The 16980-nt window shown below is 42.1% G+C and overlaps 1 protein-coding gene across 1 annotated transcript in view; it reads right to left on the bottom strand.

Annotated features, from left to right (window-relative positions):
- znf143b (zinc finger protein 143b) overlaps positions 1-16980 on the bottom strand; it is a 28117-nt gene that overhangs the window by 4766 nt on the left and 6371 nt on the right. Inside the window, 12 exon segments of the mRNA XM_061678336.1 lie at positions 1532-1695; positions 1939-2166; positions 2946-3125; positions 3808-3933; positions 6709-6784; positions 7359-7475; positions 7550-7618; positions 8599-8795; positions 13074-13119; positions 13121-13155; positions 13240-13428; positions 16887-16980. The exon segment at positions 16887-16980 is cut by the window's right edge and continues 22 nt beyond it. Coding sequence (XP_061534320.1) covers positions 1532-1695; positions 1939-2166; positions 2946-3125; positions 3808-3933; positions 6709-6784; positions 7359-7475; positions 7550-7618; positions 8599-8795; positions 13074-13119; positions 13121-13155; positions 13240-13428; positions 16887-16980 — 1521 coding nt within the window.

Here is a 16980-nt window from a genome sequence, read left to right as displayed (position 1 = left end):
TCCTCCCCGATCTGGTCGGAAAATGATCACGACTGACCATCGTAAATGTTAAAACCTTCACAATCACAAATCCTTATGCCATCTTCTAATCCACGGACTCCGTGATTGTGACGTGAAATGGAACGATACCCAATTGGGAAGCTCGCTGAAGCTGGTGCTGTTGCCAGACACTGACAAAGCAACAGGATGTTTTGTGTGTTTGTATATTGTTTCTCACAAGTTATTCACCACAGTAAAAAATGACAAGAACAAACGGATTGCAAACTGCAAAGTAGTTACCAGATAGAGTTAGGGTTGGTCAGCCTATCTCCTTCTGTCACTTCTTCTACAACTAATCTTTTTCTAGGATGCCCTGTGGCACTGTGCTGCCTCCAACAGGTCAGTCTTGATACTGCAACAAATATGGTTACGTGTGGTGAGCTGCGTTGGTCATCTGGGGTACAGTGAGTGAACCCCTGTTTAGGGCAGGGGATATGTTGCAGACCCACCTGCAATGCAATAGGTGAAAATATGCGATACAGAGAGACCATATAATAAAACTTTTTTTTTTTTTTAAATATAGTTTTACCCCTCCTACATGCTTTAGACCATAGGTGTCAAACTCAAGGCCCGGGGGCCAGATGCGGTCCGCCACATCATTTTATGTGGCCGCGAAAGCAAATCATGCTCATCAAATTCTGTGAATTTTTGCTAAAATCTGTACCCAAATTCCAAATTGTCATAATAATAAACAATAATGTTGAGGTATTGGATTTTTCTGTTACCAAACCCTTCTTCTACAGTAACTTAAACAATACTTTAACAAACTATTATCCTTGTCTTCTGATTTCAAAACATTGTTATCCCTCAATTTGTTGTGTAATAATATAATGTTTTGGTGATGATTAAACATTTATATGGTTTCACTGTTCTAATGGCCCTCTGAGGGAAATCATAACTACAATGCGGCCCGAGACATTCAACCTTATGAAAACACACCTTTTAAACATATGCTAAACATATTTGAACACAAACCACTAACTGCAAGCATAAAATGTATAAAAAAATATTGTATATGTTGTAGTGCGTGTGGACAGGAATGTGGCTTTAAGTGGCGGTGTCTGATGGGGTGCCGTGCGACGTCGGCGTGTCTGCCTAGACTGTCTGGACGTGAGCAGCTCCTGTGTGAGTGTGCATTTTGTATTTGTGATTTATCTGACTTCTTCGGGCACTCAGTAAATGGCTGAAAACTGCGTAGAACAGATTGCAAACCGGCTGTGGCTCTCCTTTCCCACATGCGAGAGCATTACAGTGAGTAAGTAAAAAAAACAAAAAACAAAAAAAAAAGATTGCTTTAAAAAACAGCGTTCTATATGGGTGCAAACGTTAAACCATGATATAGCTGGGGAGCACTGTACACCACACTAGTATAAGAGAAGTTAGCACACACAGGGCAATTATTTCCCTTAGCATGTATGGTGTCTCTGACATTTTAAAAATGGGTGAAGATGGTAAAAATCTGTGTGTATCCTGCTCTAGGCATGCGTTATACCTGCTGTTGCGTCCCGTCCGGCTGCGTCACCAAGGCAACATGCTGCTGAGCGACCACGTCGGCACTCTCCACAGCAACATGCTCGGAACCCGAGTCCTCTCCTTCCACCCCCGGCGGTGGTGCCGTCGCTGTTGAGTAGCTCACATTGGGGTCGTCGATGGCATCTGTAAACGGGAACAAGACCTTTAACATGCATAAAGTCAATTCTGATTGGACGCGCTTTAAATTACACAGTGTGATAAAGTGTTTGGGGCTCATAGTGTTGGGTCTATTTAGGGTTGAATTTATAAATATAGGCAATCGAAATTTTTTTTAGGGCGGGCTAGCAAGAGTTCATCGTAGTAACATAGCACTTCCTCCTGTTGCAAAAAAAATTCCCGCATGGACATGCATGACGTTGCACTCACCTGTGGGTGGCTCAAAGTAGGCCTCCTGCTCTTCCTCGATGGGCTCCGTGTCGTTGTGGGCGGTGCGCTTATGCATGGCCAGCGTGGAGATCTGCTTATAGGTCTTGCCGCAGTGGTTGCAGTTGTATGGCTTGCACGGGGTGTGCACCACATGGTGCTTGTAGAGGCTCGAGTACTCGGTGAAGCGTTTCTCGCAGCCGGGCACAGTGCACACGTACGGCTTCTCCCCTGAATAAGGCACAAATGGTAATAACAACATTTAATTTCTGTGGTCCTCAACATTTTTCACTGTCATACATGGATGTATTATGTAAATTGGCTTTTAAAATGTTTGCATACAAAGAGTTAGTCTCTGGACTGCCTGCTCACCCATCAAGTAAGAAATTAAACACCCAAGGAAACCTTTGAGCTTTCTGCCTATTTCCCAAAATGTGTCTGTGAGAAAGCATTTCTGAATTCTGCCCAAAAGTGATGTTACAATGCGGCTAATTTACATAATAACCACTGCCACACCACGTGGTTCCTCCCATAACTTGGAAGCTAGGCTCGGGGGAGATCCACTACTTTCAAGTGACGGGCGGACTACGGAAGCACTATTATGTGAATGCCAAAAAGTAAGCAGCGCTGCAGTGTTAGCACAGATAACTGGCACATACTCAAATGTTTGGCAAAATTGTTGACATGGGGCTGGGGCGTATTTGTGTTCAGCGATGTGTCCGATGCATACGCCACATGCATTTTGCATTATTAAAAATGTTGTCACCGATATTTTTCCATTTTACCGCAAACAAACATCAGCTCCAAATATAGGTTAACGGCCCTTTTCCTTGACCAATAATAATCTCTAATCACTGGTTTTAATACATTGCCTATACAGTTAATAAAGGACATTAGTCTGGAACAAATTATTTCAAATAATCTCAATCGGAAATGTTGAAGTTCTACCAGCGTCAAGGAATTGATTCCGATGGACCTTGGAGGTAGCGCTGTAGTTAAGAGGAATTTACCGGTGTGGATCCTCATGTGGTTCTTATAGTTGGTGGCGCTGGCGAAGGAGCGGCCGCAGTTGGGTTCAGCGCAGTAATACGGCCGCTCGCCCGTGTGCGTGCGGATGTGCACTTTACGGATGTTGGAGGTGGTAAAGGACCGGCCGCAGCCCTCCACTGGACACTTGAACGGCTTCTCTCCTGCAATGCCACAAACCCAGAGAGAGACTTGACAATTGATCCCAACAAGTATACACGGTTCAGATTTTGGTGGCCATTGGAAATCCCTTAAAAAAGGCACCTTCCTACAAAATGTATTGACTACCTGTATGTTTCATTGCAGATTGTTTATTGATTTTCCTGCGTCCTGTCACAATGACATATTAGTGGGTGGGGGGTTGCATATGGGTATTCTGGGACCACTAAAATATGTAAATTTTTGCCAACATAAGCTGGTCAAGAATTTGAATAGGTTAAAGCCCCCCAAAAAGGCAATGTACTTTCTGGAATAACAATAATAATAACAAAGAAGAATAAACACTTCACAAACACAATTTCAATTTCACACCCTTTTTCATGGAGAATTCTTGAACTGATGATCAAACTTTGACTCCATCTTCATTGGCAAAAAAAAGCTTGGTAGCATCGCCCATTTGTCAAGGCTAGCCTAGCTGCTTCCAATTGAGGTGTATTTCCTAGTACAAGTTCGTCAAAATAAGATCATTTATGTTGAGCACTTCGTATCTGAGCTGTAATTATGGAGGATCTCATGACATTGATGATGATAGTCATTCATGAGCTGACAAATGTAAAAAAAAAAAAAATTACATTTAAGAAGTAAATATTTGAAGCCTTGGCAGAGGTCACGGTAATGATTGCGTACCTGTGTGTGTGCGTGTGTGCTTCTGAAGGTCTCCCGAGGTTTTGAAGGACTTGCAGCAGTTGAGCTCCTGACATCGATAGGGCTTCTCGCCAGTGTGCGTCCGTGAGTGACTCTTCAGTCCATATCCTTGGGGGTTGGGGGTTGGTTGGGGGGGGGGGGGGGGGGGCAAGATTTGTTTTAAATCACATTCACTTGTTATTTTGTGATTAAAGTAGGCATTTCACTTTGCGATAATTAACATAAAAATGCATTTCTTTTCTAATAAGAAGGATTTAAAGGGAACTAAAATTGTCCTTCGGTGTGAATTTGAATGTCAACGGTTGCTATTCTATATGTGCCTGGCGATTGGCTGTGTGATTGGCCAGCCCAGCGGATGCACCACCCTGAAGTCAGGTGGGAGAGGCTCCAGCACACCCAGAACCCTAATGTGGATAAAAAGTTTGAGGATGGATGAATAGTACATAAAAGTGACTTCTTAATTGCTTGACCAAGCCCTGCAGCAAAAAGCAAAAATCGGTGACAAAAAGACACCCCCCAAAAGGTTAATTATTTCCGATAGATGCCAAACGATGGCAGCAAAGCACTACTTATGTCTAAATGACACACATCAGCTCACTTCAACATAGATCCTTGTCACAAAAATGAAACAAGATGGCAGCAAAGCACTACAATGCCCTAAATGGCGCTCCTCAATTCACTTCAATATAGTTCTTTGGCACCACGATGTCGCCAAAGTCATACTTGTATTGCGTTGGCTTAAGCACAAAAACAGCAAATAGGTTAGTTTTTCATCATATAAAAGGATATAGAGCCCCCCCCCCCCCCCCACCCAAAAAAAAAAATCAGTAGATAGGTGAATTTTCGAATGCGGAACCACATACATGTGGGCGTTCACTGAAAACAAAGAGTAATAGCGAGGATTTGCACACTGACAAAGTTTAATTCAGACCCTTTGTGATTAAGTGCTGCCCTCAGGAGTGAAAATACAATCAAATCATCTTTATGGACACTTGCTTCTGTGGTATACAGAGCTGTCAAGTAATAAAGTACAAATACTTTGTTACCTTACTTAAATATAAATTTTGGTTATGTATACTTTACAGGTGTGTTTATTTTTCAGCCTAATTTTTACTTCTACTCCTTACATTTCACACAAATATCTGTAGTTTCTACTCCGTACACTTTAAAAAAAAAAAGCCCTTTTTTATTTAATTTTGGATTGTGTTCATTCCATCTTGTCACTGTTCAAAAACACACACACACAAAAACCTATCCAGATAAATCACGCCAGAAAAGAGTGATTCTGATTTTATTTTAATGTATACCATTCCGGAGCCCTATTTGTTTGTATGCAAGCCATCACACCTGCATATAACACAAAGTAACAAAACAAAGACAAATTGTCACACTGGGACACAGAGAGCAGACGTATAGCCTAGCCCTGAAGAGGTCCGTGGCAAAGAGCACAAACCAAAAGTCCCAATAGAGTACCAGCAGGGAGGAGGGTGATAGCCAGAAAGGACAGTCCACGCTTGTACATCCCTGGCCGTACCCGGAATACGAAATGGTTGGATGCCAAAACAACTCCTTTTGATCCCACTGCAAATCCTGTGAACTCAAGTCCCGCAAGCTAATGGCTTTCAAAAACTCACCACTTAATTTCGAAAAAGCATATTGAGGTACACTGAAAGCTTGTTTTTATCAAGGTGGTGGGGAGGGTGTGAGACTTGATATTGGACTTCAGTCAAATGTTGTCTGAGTTTACATTATTGCTATATGCAATGCTTATAAATGTATTGTGTGTTACTTGGACTAATCATTCATTTTGACAGGACTCTACTGTGTAATTGTTACCAACCCAGCCCTGGGTACACAAATTACTTTTGGCCAGTTTTGTCATCTTACATCTATGGCCCTCACAGGTTCATGAAGCAAAGTTTGGATGCACACCTTCCAATAAGGGTAATTGATAGCATGCCACTTCCGCTCCATGAATGTTAATGCTCAGTATAGTTCTTTAATCTATTTGCATTCTAGGCACATTCACTTGTTATTACTACTAAATGTGGTCCTTTTCAATGGGCATATATGCAGCTAAAACAATGTAATATTATGGCCTTTAGAAAAAATATTTTTGGGGGAGGTGGGGTAGTGTGCAACAGGCTCCTGTGACATGGCCTAAGCTTTTGTCCTTAATGGAATCTTTTTCACCTTACATTACTTTTAGTCCCTGCGATTGGCTGGCAACCAGTTCAGGGTGTACCCTGCGCCTCCTGCCCGATGATAGCTGGGATAGGCTCCAGCAATCCCGCGACCCTAGTTAGGAGAAGCGGCTCAAAAAATGGATGGATGGATGGATTACTTTTAGTTTTATACTATAAGTAGTTTTGAAACAATTACTTTTATGTGAGTAAAACGCTTGATTTGACATTTAAACTTTACAGAAGTATTTTTAAACCCTAATATCTATACTTGAGTAATGAACACGAATACTTTTGACACCTCTGGTGATATGGTTAAATTAGCCAGTGGTAGCCATACATTTGCAGTCTGGGCGCAGAGGGGTCAACATCTGCTTTAGAGGGAGTCTCAAACTCTCTGCAAGTCTCCAATAATACCACAAAAAGTTTGTGTTCTAGACTTGTTGCTCTGGGTTTTATACAAAAATAGTGGTTGGAGGGGTCGGAAAGGTAACAAAATTGGCAACAATGAGTAGCCCTCACTTAGGCCAGTGCCCTCGCTCTGCACCCGGTGGTCATGGCTGTAACTCTTTTTCCTTTGTATATTTTGACTCAAGAATGTCAGAGACCTTTTTTTAAAAGATATGGGTAGTGTTTTAAATAGTGGGAAAAATGTCATAATAGATCTGTTTTAAAAAACTATATGAGAAGGAAAAAATACCTGTTGCAAACTTCTTCCCACATCCCGGATAGTCACATATGTACGGCTTGTCTCCTGTGTGCGAGCGCTCGTGCACCTGCCTCAACACACAAACGTTAATGAGGCTGACGAGTGGAACCTTGACTTACAAGTTTAATTTATTCCATGACCAAGCTCGTAACTTCATTTACTCATCTGTGAAATCAATATGCCTCATTGAAATTACTTGAAATGCCAAAAATCTGTTCCACCCCCCCCCCCCAAAACAAAATTTCATTTTTTTTTTTTTTTAAATAAAGAAAAAAGGCACTGCATTGTTTAAAAAAAAACAATAAATGAGAATGTAAATATATAATGAAATAAACTGGTTTCATAAAGTGTAATTACTGCACGTATTGTGGTATTCGTGTGTTGGATGTCCGAGTGAGGGACTTCAGGAGCTGAAGCCCGGCTGGCTTAGTTAGTTGGGTTTACTGGGTTAGTCTGTGTATGAGCATCTGGGGCGCGAGTTGTGGCCTACAGCAGTTCATTGGGAGCGTTCTCATTTTGTATTTGACTGTTTGTACTATATAGATATATATAAACAAACCTTTAATCGGTTCACTTGTAAGTCAAGGTACCATTCTAAAAATTTATAATGTAAATAATGTAAATATGCACAGAACACTCGCCTTGAGATGGTGTGCGGTGGTGTACAATTTTCCGCAGTCCTCGTGTTCACAGCGGAATGACTTCTCGCTGACATTGGTCACCCTCGCCGTTCTGTTTTCCTGACCCTGCAGCACAATCTGTCGGACGTGAAAAAACACCATGACTTCCAAAAATGATAACGTCTTTGGATATGAATTATATTCTTCCATACCCGCATGTGCACCCCATTGTCTGCCTCCACTCTGCCGAAGGGAACCAAAGGGTTCTCGATGTTCTCCACCTGAGCAGAAATGATGCCTGATGAATGATGATGATGAATGATTTCCTCCCCGATCAGGGCCAAAAAAATATTCGCATGCTGAAAATCAGTCCAGATTTGAGCATTCCCCCCCGCCCCTCTTTTGCAATTAAAGTCAGCAGAGGTCCAATTGTCAGATATTTTCCTGAGCGATTATTCTGTGGCGTGGGGTGTGTTAAAAGTGATTTTTTTTCTCTCCAAACAGCTCTGTGTATTTGTTTCCCCCCACATTCATATGAAAGTCAGCAGAGGCCTGATTGTTTCAGAAAACTTATCCTCAGAAATTAGCCTGTGGTGTGGGATGTGTTAAGAGTGATTTCTGCTCCAGGATCTGCTCGTAAAACAGTTGACAATAGGAAATGTTGTGTGGTCAACACAGAGTTCAAGGACTAACTGTGTGGTGAAAGGGAATGAGCCAGTCACAATAAAATAGTGAATAGCCATCCATCTTCTATACTGCTTAATCTCACTAAGGTTACGGGAGTGCTGGAATGTGGGAGGAAATGGGAGTACCGGAGAAAATTCCAGAATTCCAGAATTCAAACCCCCAACCTTGGAACTGTGAGACTGATGTGCAAACCACTCATCCACGGTGGCACGCTCAAGTCAAGTCATTGAAAACAACAAGAAGATAAGGAAAAGAGTCTGGAAAGGCAATGTAGTGACTCCCTCTCACAGGTCAGTCTAAGTACTAAGACAGTTGTGTGTGCAGTGTGCTGTGATGGCTATCAGAGTACACCACACACACAAATTTTTTCCCCCATCATGTATAGGGTCCCCATCATTTTCCCCATCATGTATAGGGTCTCTCACATTTCACACATTTCCCCCCCCCCCATCATGTATAGGGTCTCTCACATTTTAAAAAGTGGTTAGGATGTTAAAAATCAGTCTGTGTGCACTCGGCTTTAGCTCGGGAAGAGTGGTCAAGTAGATACATAATAGGTGATGGCTCAGGTCACCTTGGTGGTGTACTGCTCCAGCACGCTGATGGTTTCGGGGTCGATGGCAGTGGCCTCGGCCTGCAGGTCAGAGATGGTTCCGTCGGCCTGGATAGCCAGGATGGTGTTGGGTTGTGGCATGTGCACCGTGTGCTGGATGTACGCCGTGCTGCCGTCCTCCAGCTGCACCTCCTGCAGACCGGCGTGCTCGTACGTTTCTGCTCCACAACAACAAATACTTTTTTTTTTGTCACTGCACATAGATTCATTATTTGAGAGCTAGTCCACCCATCACTGCACTTTATAGCACTTAGTGGGATGGTCTGGCTCATCTTCATTTACAAAGGCAACCTGTCAAGGTGAACAAAAATGGCCAGCATTAAGCCCAGGAGGTTAAACTGGTCTCTAAACAGCCACTAAACATGCTGAAGTTACCGTTTACTGCTGCATCTTTCCTGGAATACTCTACAAAAGTAGGCTTTATACGATCAGGATTTTTGGGGCTGATCAGCGAGTTTAAAAACCGATAACCGATCACAGATCCGATCACAAGATTGAGCAATGTGTCTATTTAAATGACTTGTTCATTTACTGTATATACTTGTGTACTGTATACTGAGTATCTTCAAAAGTATTCTCTAGTCCAGTGATTCCCAACCAGCGTGCCGTGGCACATTAGTGTGCCATGAGCGATCTTCAGGTATGCCATGGGAAATTATAAAGTTGTACTTAACTGGTCAAAAAATGTATCTTTCTTCCTCCATTTATGCCAGTAAGGCATAGTGACAGACAGAACAAATAAATGCTCTTCTATTAGATGGCAGGAAGTACATACAGTAATTACTGTGCATCTACTTTTTGTGACATTTTTGTTTGTTGGTGTCCCGTGATATTTTCCAGTTGTAAACTATGCGTCTTCGCTCTATAAAGGTTGGAAATCACTCTTCGAGTCAGGTCATGTATTCTAATCAGTCATGTCAAACCAACATTACAACGTGACGGAAACAATGGGTGCTAACTTACTGTAATTGATTAATTACTTCACACACACACCGACATTTTAGAGCATGATTCGACATAACGCCGGCATGTTTACACTAGCATTAGCTTGATAGGCTACACAACGTTTTTTTGCCTGCTTGCGAGCCGTATCGTATTAAAAGTATGTGAACATACAGTTGTTTTACGGAAAGTATTCAGATCCTCTTAAATTTTTCACTCTTTTGTTATATTTCAGCCATTTGATGGTTCTACACCTTCATTGGAGTCCAGCTGTGTTTGATTATATTGATTGGACTTGATTAGGAAAGCCACACACCTGTCTATATAAGACCTTGCAGCTCACAGTGCATGCCAGAGCAAATGAGAATCATGAGGTCAAAGGAACTGCCTGAAGAGCTCAGAGACAGAATTGTGGCAAGGCACAGATCAGGCCAAGGTTACAAAAAAAAAACATTCTGCTGCACTTAAGGTTCCTAAGAGCACAGTGGCCTCCATAATCCTTAAATGGAAGACGACCAGAACCCTACCTAGAGCTGGCCGTCCGGCCAAACTGAGGGGGAGAAGAGCCTTGGTGAGAGAGGTAAAGAAGAACCCAAAGATCATTGTGGCTGAGCTCCAGAAATGCATTCGGGAGATGGGAAAAAGTTCTAGAAAGCCAACCATCACTGCAGTCCTCTACCAGTCTTGGCTTTATGGAAGAGTGGCCCGACGGAAGCCTCTCCTCAGTGCAAGACGCATGAAAGCCCGCATGGAGTTTGCTAAAAAACACCTGAAGGACTCCAAGATGGGGAGAAATATGATTCTCTGGTCGGATGAGACCAAGATAGAACTTTTTGGCCTTAAATCTAAGCGGTATGTGTGGAGAAAACCAGGCACCAGGTCATCAGCTGTCCAATACAGTCCCAACAGTGAAGCATGGCGATGGCAGCATCATGCTGTGGGGGTGTTTTTCAGCTGCAGGGACAGGACGACTGGTTGCAATTGAAGGAGAGATGAATGTGGCCAAGTACAGGGATATCCTGGACGAAAACCTTCTCCAGAGTGCTCAGGACCTCAGAGTGGGCCGAAGGTTCACCTTCCAGAAGACAATGACTCGAAACACACAGCTAAAATAACAATGAAGTGGCTTTAGAACAACCCCGTGACTGTTCTTGAATGGCCCAGCCAGAGCCCTGACTTAAATGCAATTGAGCATCTCTGGAGAGACCTGAAAATGGCTGCCCACCAGTGTACACCATCCAACTTGACAGAACTGGAGAGGGAATCGCAGAGGATCCCCAAATCCAGGTGGGAAAAACTTGTATCATTCCAAAAAGACTCATGGCTGTATTAGCTCAAAAGGGTGGTTCTACTAAATACTGAGCAAAGGGTCTGAATACTTATGGCTGTGCGATATGTCAGTTTTTCCTTTTTAACTCATTCCCTGCCAATACCGTACAAAGACATCATTAAGAATCCATCTATTCCCTGCCAATGCCGTACAAAGACGTCATAAAGAATCCATCTATTCCCTGCCAATGCCGTCTAAAGACGTCAATGGAGTTTTTTTTAACGGGGATGGTCTTGTGCAGTTTATGTGATGATCATCAAGCCTCTGGATAACTGCAATGAGGATTATGTACATAGTTGTAAATAAATTATTTTTATGTCAAAAGTACTTTCTCAGTGTTGTTTTATGTTCAGATGTTTGAGATTTTATCTAAAGAAAAACAATATTAGTGTCAAAGTCATTGTTCTGCTTGATGTGTCTGCTTTCACAAAAAGGCTGTTTTCTCAGTTTTTTTCTTCCAGAAACAGATTTGGCTGAAATTAGCCTATATTTGACTGCTGATTACTAATTAACGGTACAAGCTAGAGACAAACTTTTTTAGTTTTTTTATGATGAAAGAAGAGAGTCTGATCTTTCATTTGGTGGTTTTGGTGTTTACATTGTCATAGTACATCATATTTTGTGGGGCTTGAAAAATCAGTGAAATTGCTCAAAAATACCTGTCAGTCTCGGGGTTCCCTGCTCAGGAAACGGCTGGCAGTGAATGAGTTAATAAATTTGCAAAAAATTTAAACAATTCCGTTTTTTCTGTCAATATAGGATGCTGTGTGTACATTAATGAAGAAAAACATTACTTAAATGATTTTAGCAAATGGCTGCAATATAACAAAGAGTGAAACATTTACAGGGGTCTGAATACTTTCTGAATACACTGTACCTCAAGCAATCCTTGAAAGAAAGTCCTCTCTAGAGCAATGGTGACCACCAGCACACATTTTCCCCCATTTTGTTCTTATAATACACGTGTCACGATGCCGTCGCCGTGGTAACGAGTGTATCCGGTCGCGTTTGAGTTGACAAGATAAAGCCCCGCGATCTTAAATGGATGCGAAGATTTTATTGCAGTAGTCTGACATAGAGCAATCGTGAAATACCAAATTTGTCTTGTCGTTTGATCCAGGCTTTACGTATTGTTTGTCTCAGACGTGTTGTCTGTCCCACACCGCCGACATGTTTTAAAAAAACAAAAACAATTATTGGCTGTCAGATATTTATTGGCTGTCAGATATTTACAGTACTATGTCAAAAGACAGACGACAAGGCTAAAAATAAAACTAGCTTTTGGACTGAAAATATACTTTACACAATGGCTCTGCGGAGTAAATGTCTTTTGCAGATCTTTGTCTTTCAGCCAATCAGCATAAAATGCTAATTATCGGCTGATACCGATCAGATCGATGTAAAGTCTATACAAAAGTCACAATAGTCAAACACAACACATGTTTTACCATGCACTATTTAAACACATTAAGTTTACATCTACATTTAACAATGCATCATCTGTTGTTGTTCCATTACTGTCCTATGTGCTTTCCACATCACTGGAAAAAATGACAATTTGCCCTCAATGAACTTTTGAGATTCAAATAAAGGTTTGAAAACAAAACAAATTTTTAATCTATCCATTTTCTATACCACTTATTTTCTTAATTTATCCATTTTCTATACCACTTATGCTCACTAACATCACAGGTGAGGTGAAGCCTATTTTGGCTGACATTAGGTGTGTGGTGGTCGCCAGCCAATTGCAGGGCAGCCTTTTTTTAAATTCGGTTTGCATACGTGGAGTTGAAAAGTTTTTCAATGATGTGAGAAAAAAAATTGTCTAATGGTGTGACCTCTACGCCACAGTTAATTAAAAATATGCTTTGAGATACAGTTTACACAGGGAATCATGTGCATTTGTTTTGGTGTGCCATTCTCCACCCATATTATTTGCCAAAAACACGAACGTTTCACATTTTAACCTGCCTTGTATACATAAGTGCTTTAAATCTGATAGCAATAGGTATCTTTGAAGGACCCCTGGGAAACAGCCAAATGGATGCTAAAACGGCCAATTTAAGACACCATGTATCTTTTCAAGCATGGATTCTTGAGACTTTTGTGAGCTAAACAATAGAAACACTAACAAAATTTTCGAATGAGTTGTTTTTCACAATACCTTTGGGTGTGTGTATGAAGGCTGTTGTTCCATCTTCAAGTTGAACATGCTTGTCCATCTTCCAGCTGCAAACTGTCTCCTCCTGGAACATCCAAACACACGTCATTTCTCAGTAAATCTCAACAGACGTTACGTGTTAACTTAGACAATGACGCCGAAGTGGCACCTGCTTTGGGCATGGACACGTGCTGGACGTAGGCGGCCGAGCCATCCTCCAGTTGGATGACCTGGCCGTCCATGATTTGCGCGTCAGAAAACCCTGGCTTGGCATCGCGCTGTATGTAGGCGGTGGAGCCGTCTACCAAGGTGACAGCCTGCAGGCTCACTGTGTCCATGGTGTCCATCTGATCACCATCTGAGGAGGGACCACAACTTTGAGACCCACAAAGAAACCTTCTTCACTGACCGATTTTTATAGTTTTATTGCTCCCGCACGTTAAAAACACATTTTTAAAATGTGCTATTAAATGTAAGGCCCGCCACACACTGAGCAACATGGCCGACTTTGACCAAACTGGACAATCACAAAAAAGAAAGTTACATTCCAGGCAACTGACCCTCGCATATATGCCAACTCGGTGCCACAGGAAGAACTGCGACCCATGGTGTTCCTATTGGGAAACCATATTTTGAGTCACCACATATACTGGACTTTATTTTTTTAACCACAAACAACATGGTGTGATTGCCAACGAAGTCATGGACTGCCCTTCCTAGAAATAAAGGAGTGTGTTTATAAGCTTTGGTTTTCCATTCACTGACTGCACTTATGCCTTTATGTGACAGAGACTCCCCACAGTTTGCTTTTTAGCCACCGGTACCAAGGCTCGAAATAAGCAGATTCACATCGCAATTTGCGAGTCAAAATTTGCATTTTGCACCTGATAACACACAAATTGAAAAGCAAAACTACGACCCACAGATTTTTAAGTTTTCCAAAGAATGTAAGCGATGCACAGCTAAGCCGAGCTGGGTGTGGCGGAGCGGGAGCAGTCTGGAGAAACTCTGTGCTTAGCGGACAGCTCGCCACCAGCTCACGGAGCGGTCGCCTTTGTCGCCGGGCCAAAGCCGGGAGGGCGGCTGAGTCGGTCTCTCTAGCGAGCGAGCCGGCTGGCTGGGGAGGCGCGAGCCCACGCGGGCATGCATGCCCAACCTCCTTGGCAACGACACCGCAGGCCGGAGAAGCCATCCGTCCAAATGCCAGCACGAGGCCGGCCAGCGGAAGCCCTCTGATGGCAGATGGCTAAAGTACCGGTAATACAGCAAATAACTGGTCACTACTTCGTGGATTCCGTCTATTGCAGGGGTTTTGAAACATAACCCCCACGATAAACAAAGCATTACTGTACATTGTACTTACATTTATACTGCATTGGTACCACATGGCAGCAGCAGGCTGGATCTCACTTCATATCCAGAAATTTCATTTTTGTTGCGAGAGCTCAAGGCCTTTTTGATAGGCCGTTAGATCAGTGACATTGCGAAACTGTTCACCTGCGATGTAAATTTTGAATCATAGAAAAATAACTTGCCGATGGCCTCATGAAAACTAGTTGGAGAACCCTGCACAGGCGCATACTGTGTGGCATTTCAGTAGCATTATCCCTCGTCGCTCAGTGTGCGGCCGGCCTGAGTCTACAGGTTCACTACAAAAGAGTTTGGTTTGGTAGAATTCTAGTTCATACAATGCCATAAAATGTGTTTTTTGTCGGTCGGTCTCTAGATTTACAGGGCAGGTGATCACTTTTCTTTTTTATACATTTAAAATAGCTGTGACTCTAGTTTGTAAAATTCAGGAGTCCATGAGAAATATTTCATGTAGAAAATGGAGTATAGGACAAACGTAGCTGGAAAAACTGATCAAATTTTTCTAGAGAAATCTGAGGATGTTCTGAATTTTTTATAAAAAGATAGTCCTGTGGATGTTCAGATTTTTTTGTAAAAGGATAATCCATTGAATAAATATTTTCCTAATGTACTTTAATTGCCTTGAATTAAAAGCAAACCAAAAACACAAACTTTTTATTTATATTAATTATTATGCTGATTATATTGCTTCAGGCCCACTTGACATCAAATTAGTCTGCATGTGCCCCTTAAACTACAATGAGTTTAACACCCCTGATCTTAAGTATTAACTCCACACACATATAGTTTTGTTTCAATATGTCACCAGAGACAGGTGATGTCAAGGAAGTACAGCATAATGAAACATACCACAATTGAGGTTTTTTTTTCAGTCTTGACTACTGAATGTCTTTGTTCCAGTGTGTTACTCCATGTGATGTCACTGTCGCTATTGTGTAACCCGTTTCACGCAACCATTGGCTCCTCTGTGTGCTTATTCTGTTCTGTAGAAGCGCTGACACGAAACGGCGGTGGGACATAGTGTGTAAGGTATTCAGGGAGACAGGGGTTTATTAACCAATACTCACTTCTTGTTAGAAAGCAGTTATCGCTAAGGACGCTGGCATCATTACCAACTTTCTTAAATGACAAATCTGTGACACCTGGTGTTCTTTGCGGTAAACAACATTTTCAGGCTCCACATATTCTGTACGGTATTTTTTTGTTTTTATTTGAACCACAAACAACATGGTGCGATTGTCAAGGAAGAAACAGATTGCCCAGGCTGCTGTAGATTTACTATAAAAATGAGAAGAAACAAGTGATAAATAAAGGGGAAAGTCTGGACATTTGGGAGGCTGGTTGCAACAATCGCTCATTCATTAAAAGCAGGCGTGCATTTCGGTGACAGACACTCTCCACACTTTGCTTTTTTTCCCAGTTAAGCATTATTGTAAAACACTACAGATATATACGATACATACTGTATTATGTCTTGGCAGCAGCAGGTTGGATTTCCTTTCATACCCGGAAACATAATTTTCGTTGTCAAAGCTCGTGATACAAAATGGCAGTTTTAATGGTTGTAACATGAGACGCTGCAACGCCGTTCATCTGTGATTCAAATTTCTCATCAGAGGGTTTTCCTGTTAGTTGCAGATGGTTGGCCACTCCTGAAAATTGTACATAGTTCAGTTGCGTTCAGTGGGCCTCACTCTGTTTCCAAAACAATCCATCCATCCATTTTCTGTACCGCTTATCCTCATTATTGGTCGCGGGCATGCTGGAGCCTATCCCAGCTATCTTCGGGCGAGAGGCGGGGTACACCCTGAACTAGTTGCAAGGCACATATAAACAATTTTTGTTAAAAATTGTAGTAGAAATAACGTGTGTATTGAGCCAGTGAAATTGATTCTCATTGTAAATTCTGTTGCCGAAAGTTTCAGCCAAGAATTTTCATTTCGGTGCCTCACTACTTCTGTGTTATTATGTTCTGATGTTCCTATTCTGTGTCTAAAACCTTAATATAAATAAAAAGTTACCCAAAAAATAAACATTGAAAAGTGGGTAAATCATCACTTTTGCAGTGTCTAAATGGGCACCATGTCTTTTGGCAATGTTCAGCGAGACTGACTCAGTGATTGCGTTTCACTGGGTGGCTTTCTTGTCATATGAACACAATGCGAAGATGATTCCACTCATGTTGTCTGTTTCTTAGCAGCAATTAAAGCTGCAAGTTGCTTTTGGGGAAAACCAGTCACTTGGAGGGTCATAAGCGTCGCTAAATATGGCAACCAAATCGCTAAATTGACAACACTAACTGTGTAAACTAGAACCTCTATGTTTGCAGCCATGTCATAGTGTAATCAGTGCATGTCAGCAGGGACCCGCTTCGAACTATGGATGGAAAAACAAACAAGGCCCTGACCAATAAACAGGAATGAATGGCTCTTCCGTTTAGCTCACCCGCCACAGTCACCGCCTCGGTCAGGCAGAGTGTGACCGGCTGCCCGTCGGCGTCGTGAAACTCCGTCATTCCCTGGGAGTCCCGGTTGAGCTG

The sequence above is a fragment of the Phycodurus eques genome, chromosome 5 (genome assembly GCF_024500275.1).
Source record: "Phycodurus eques isolate BA_2022a chromosome 5, UOR_Pequ_1.1, whole genome shotgun sequence".
NCBI lineage: Eukaryota > Metazoa > Chordata > Actinopteri > Syngnathiformes > Syngnathidae > Phycodurus > Phycodurus eques.
Note: the sequence above shows the minus strand (reverse complement) of the source record. Positions and strands in the feature narration are given on the sequence as shown.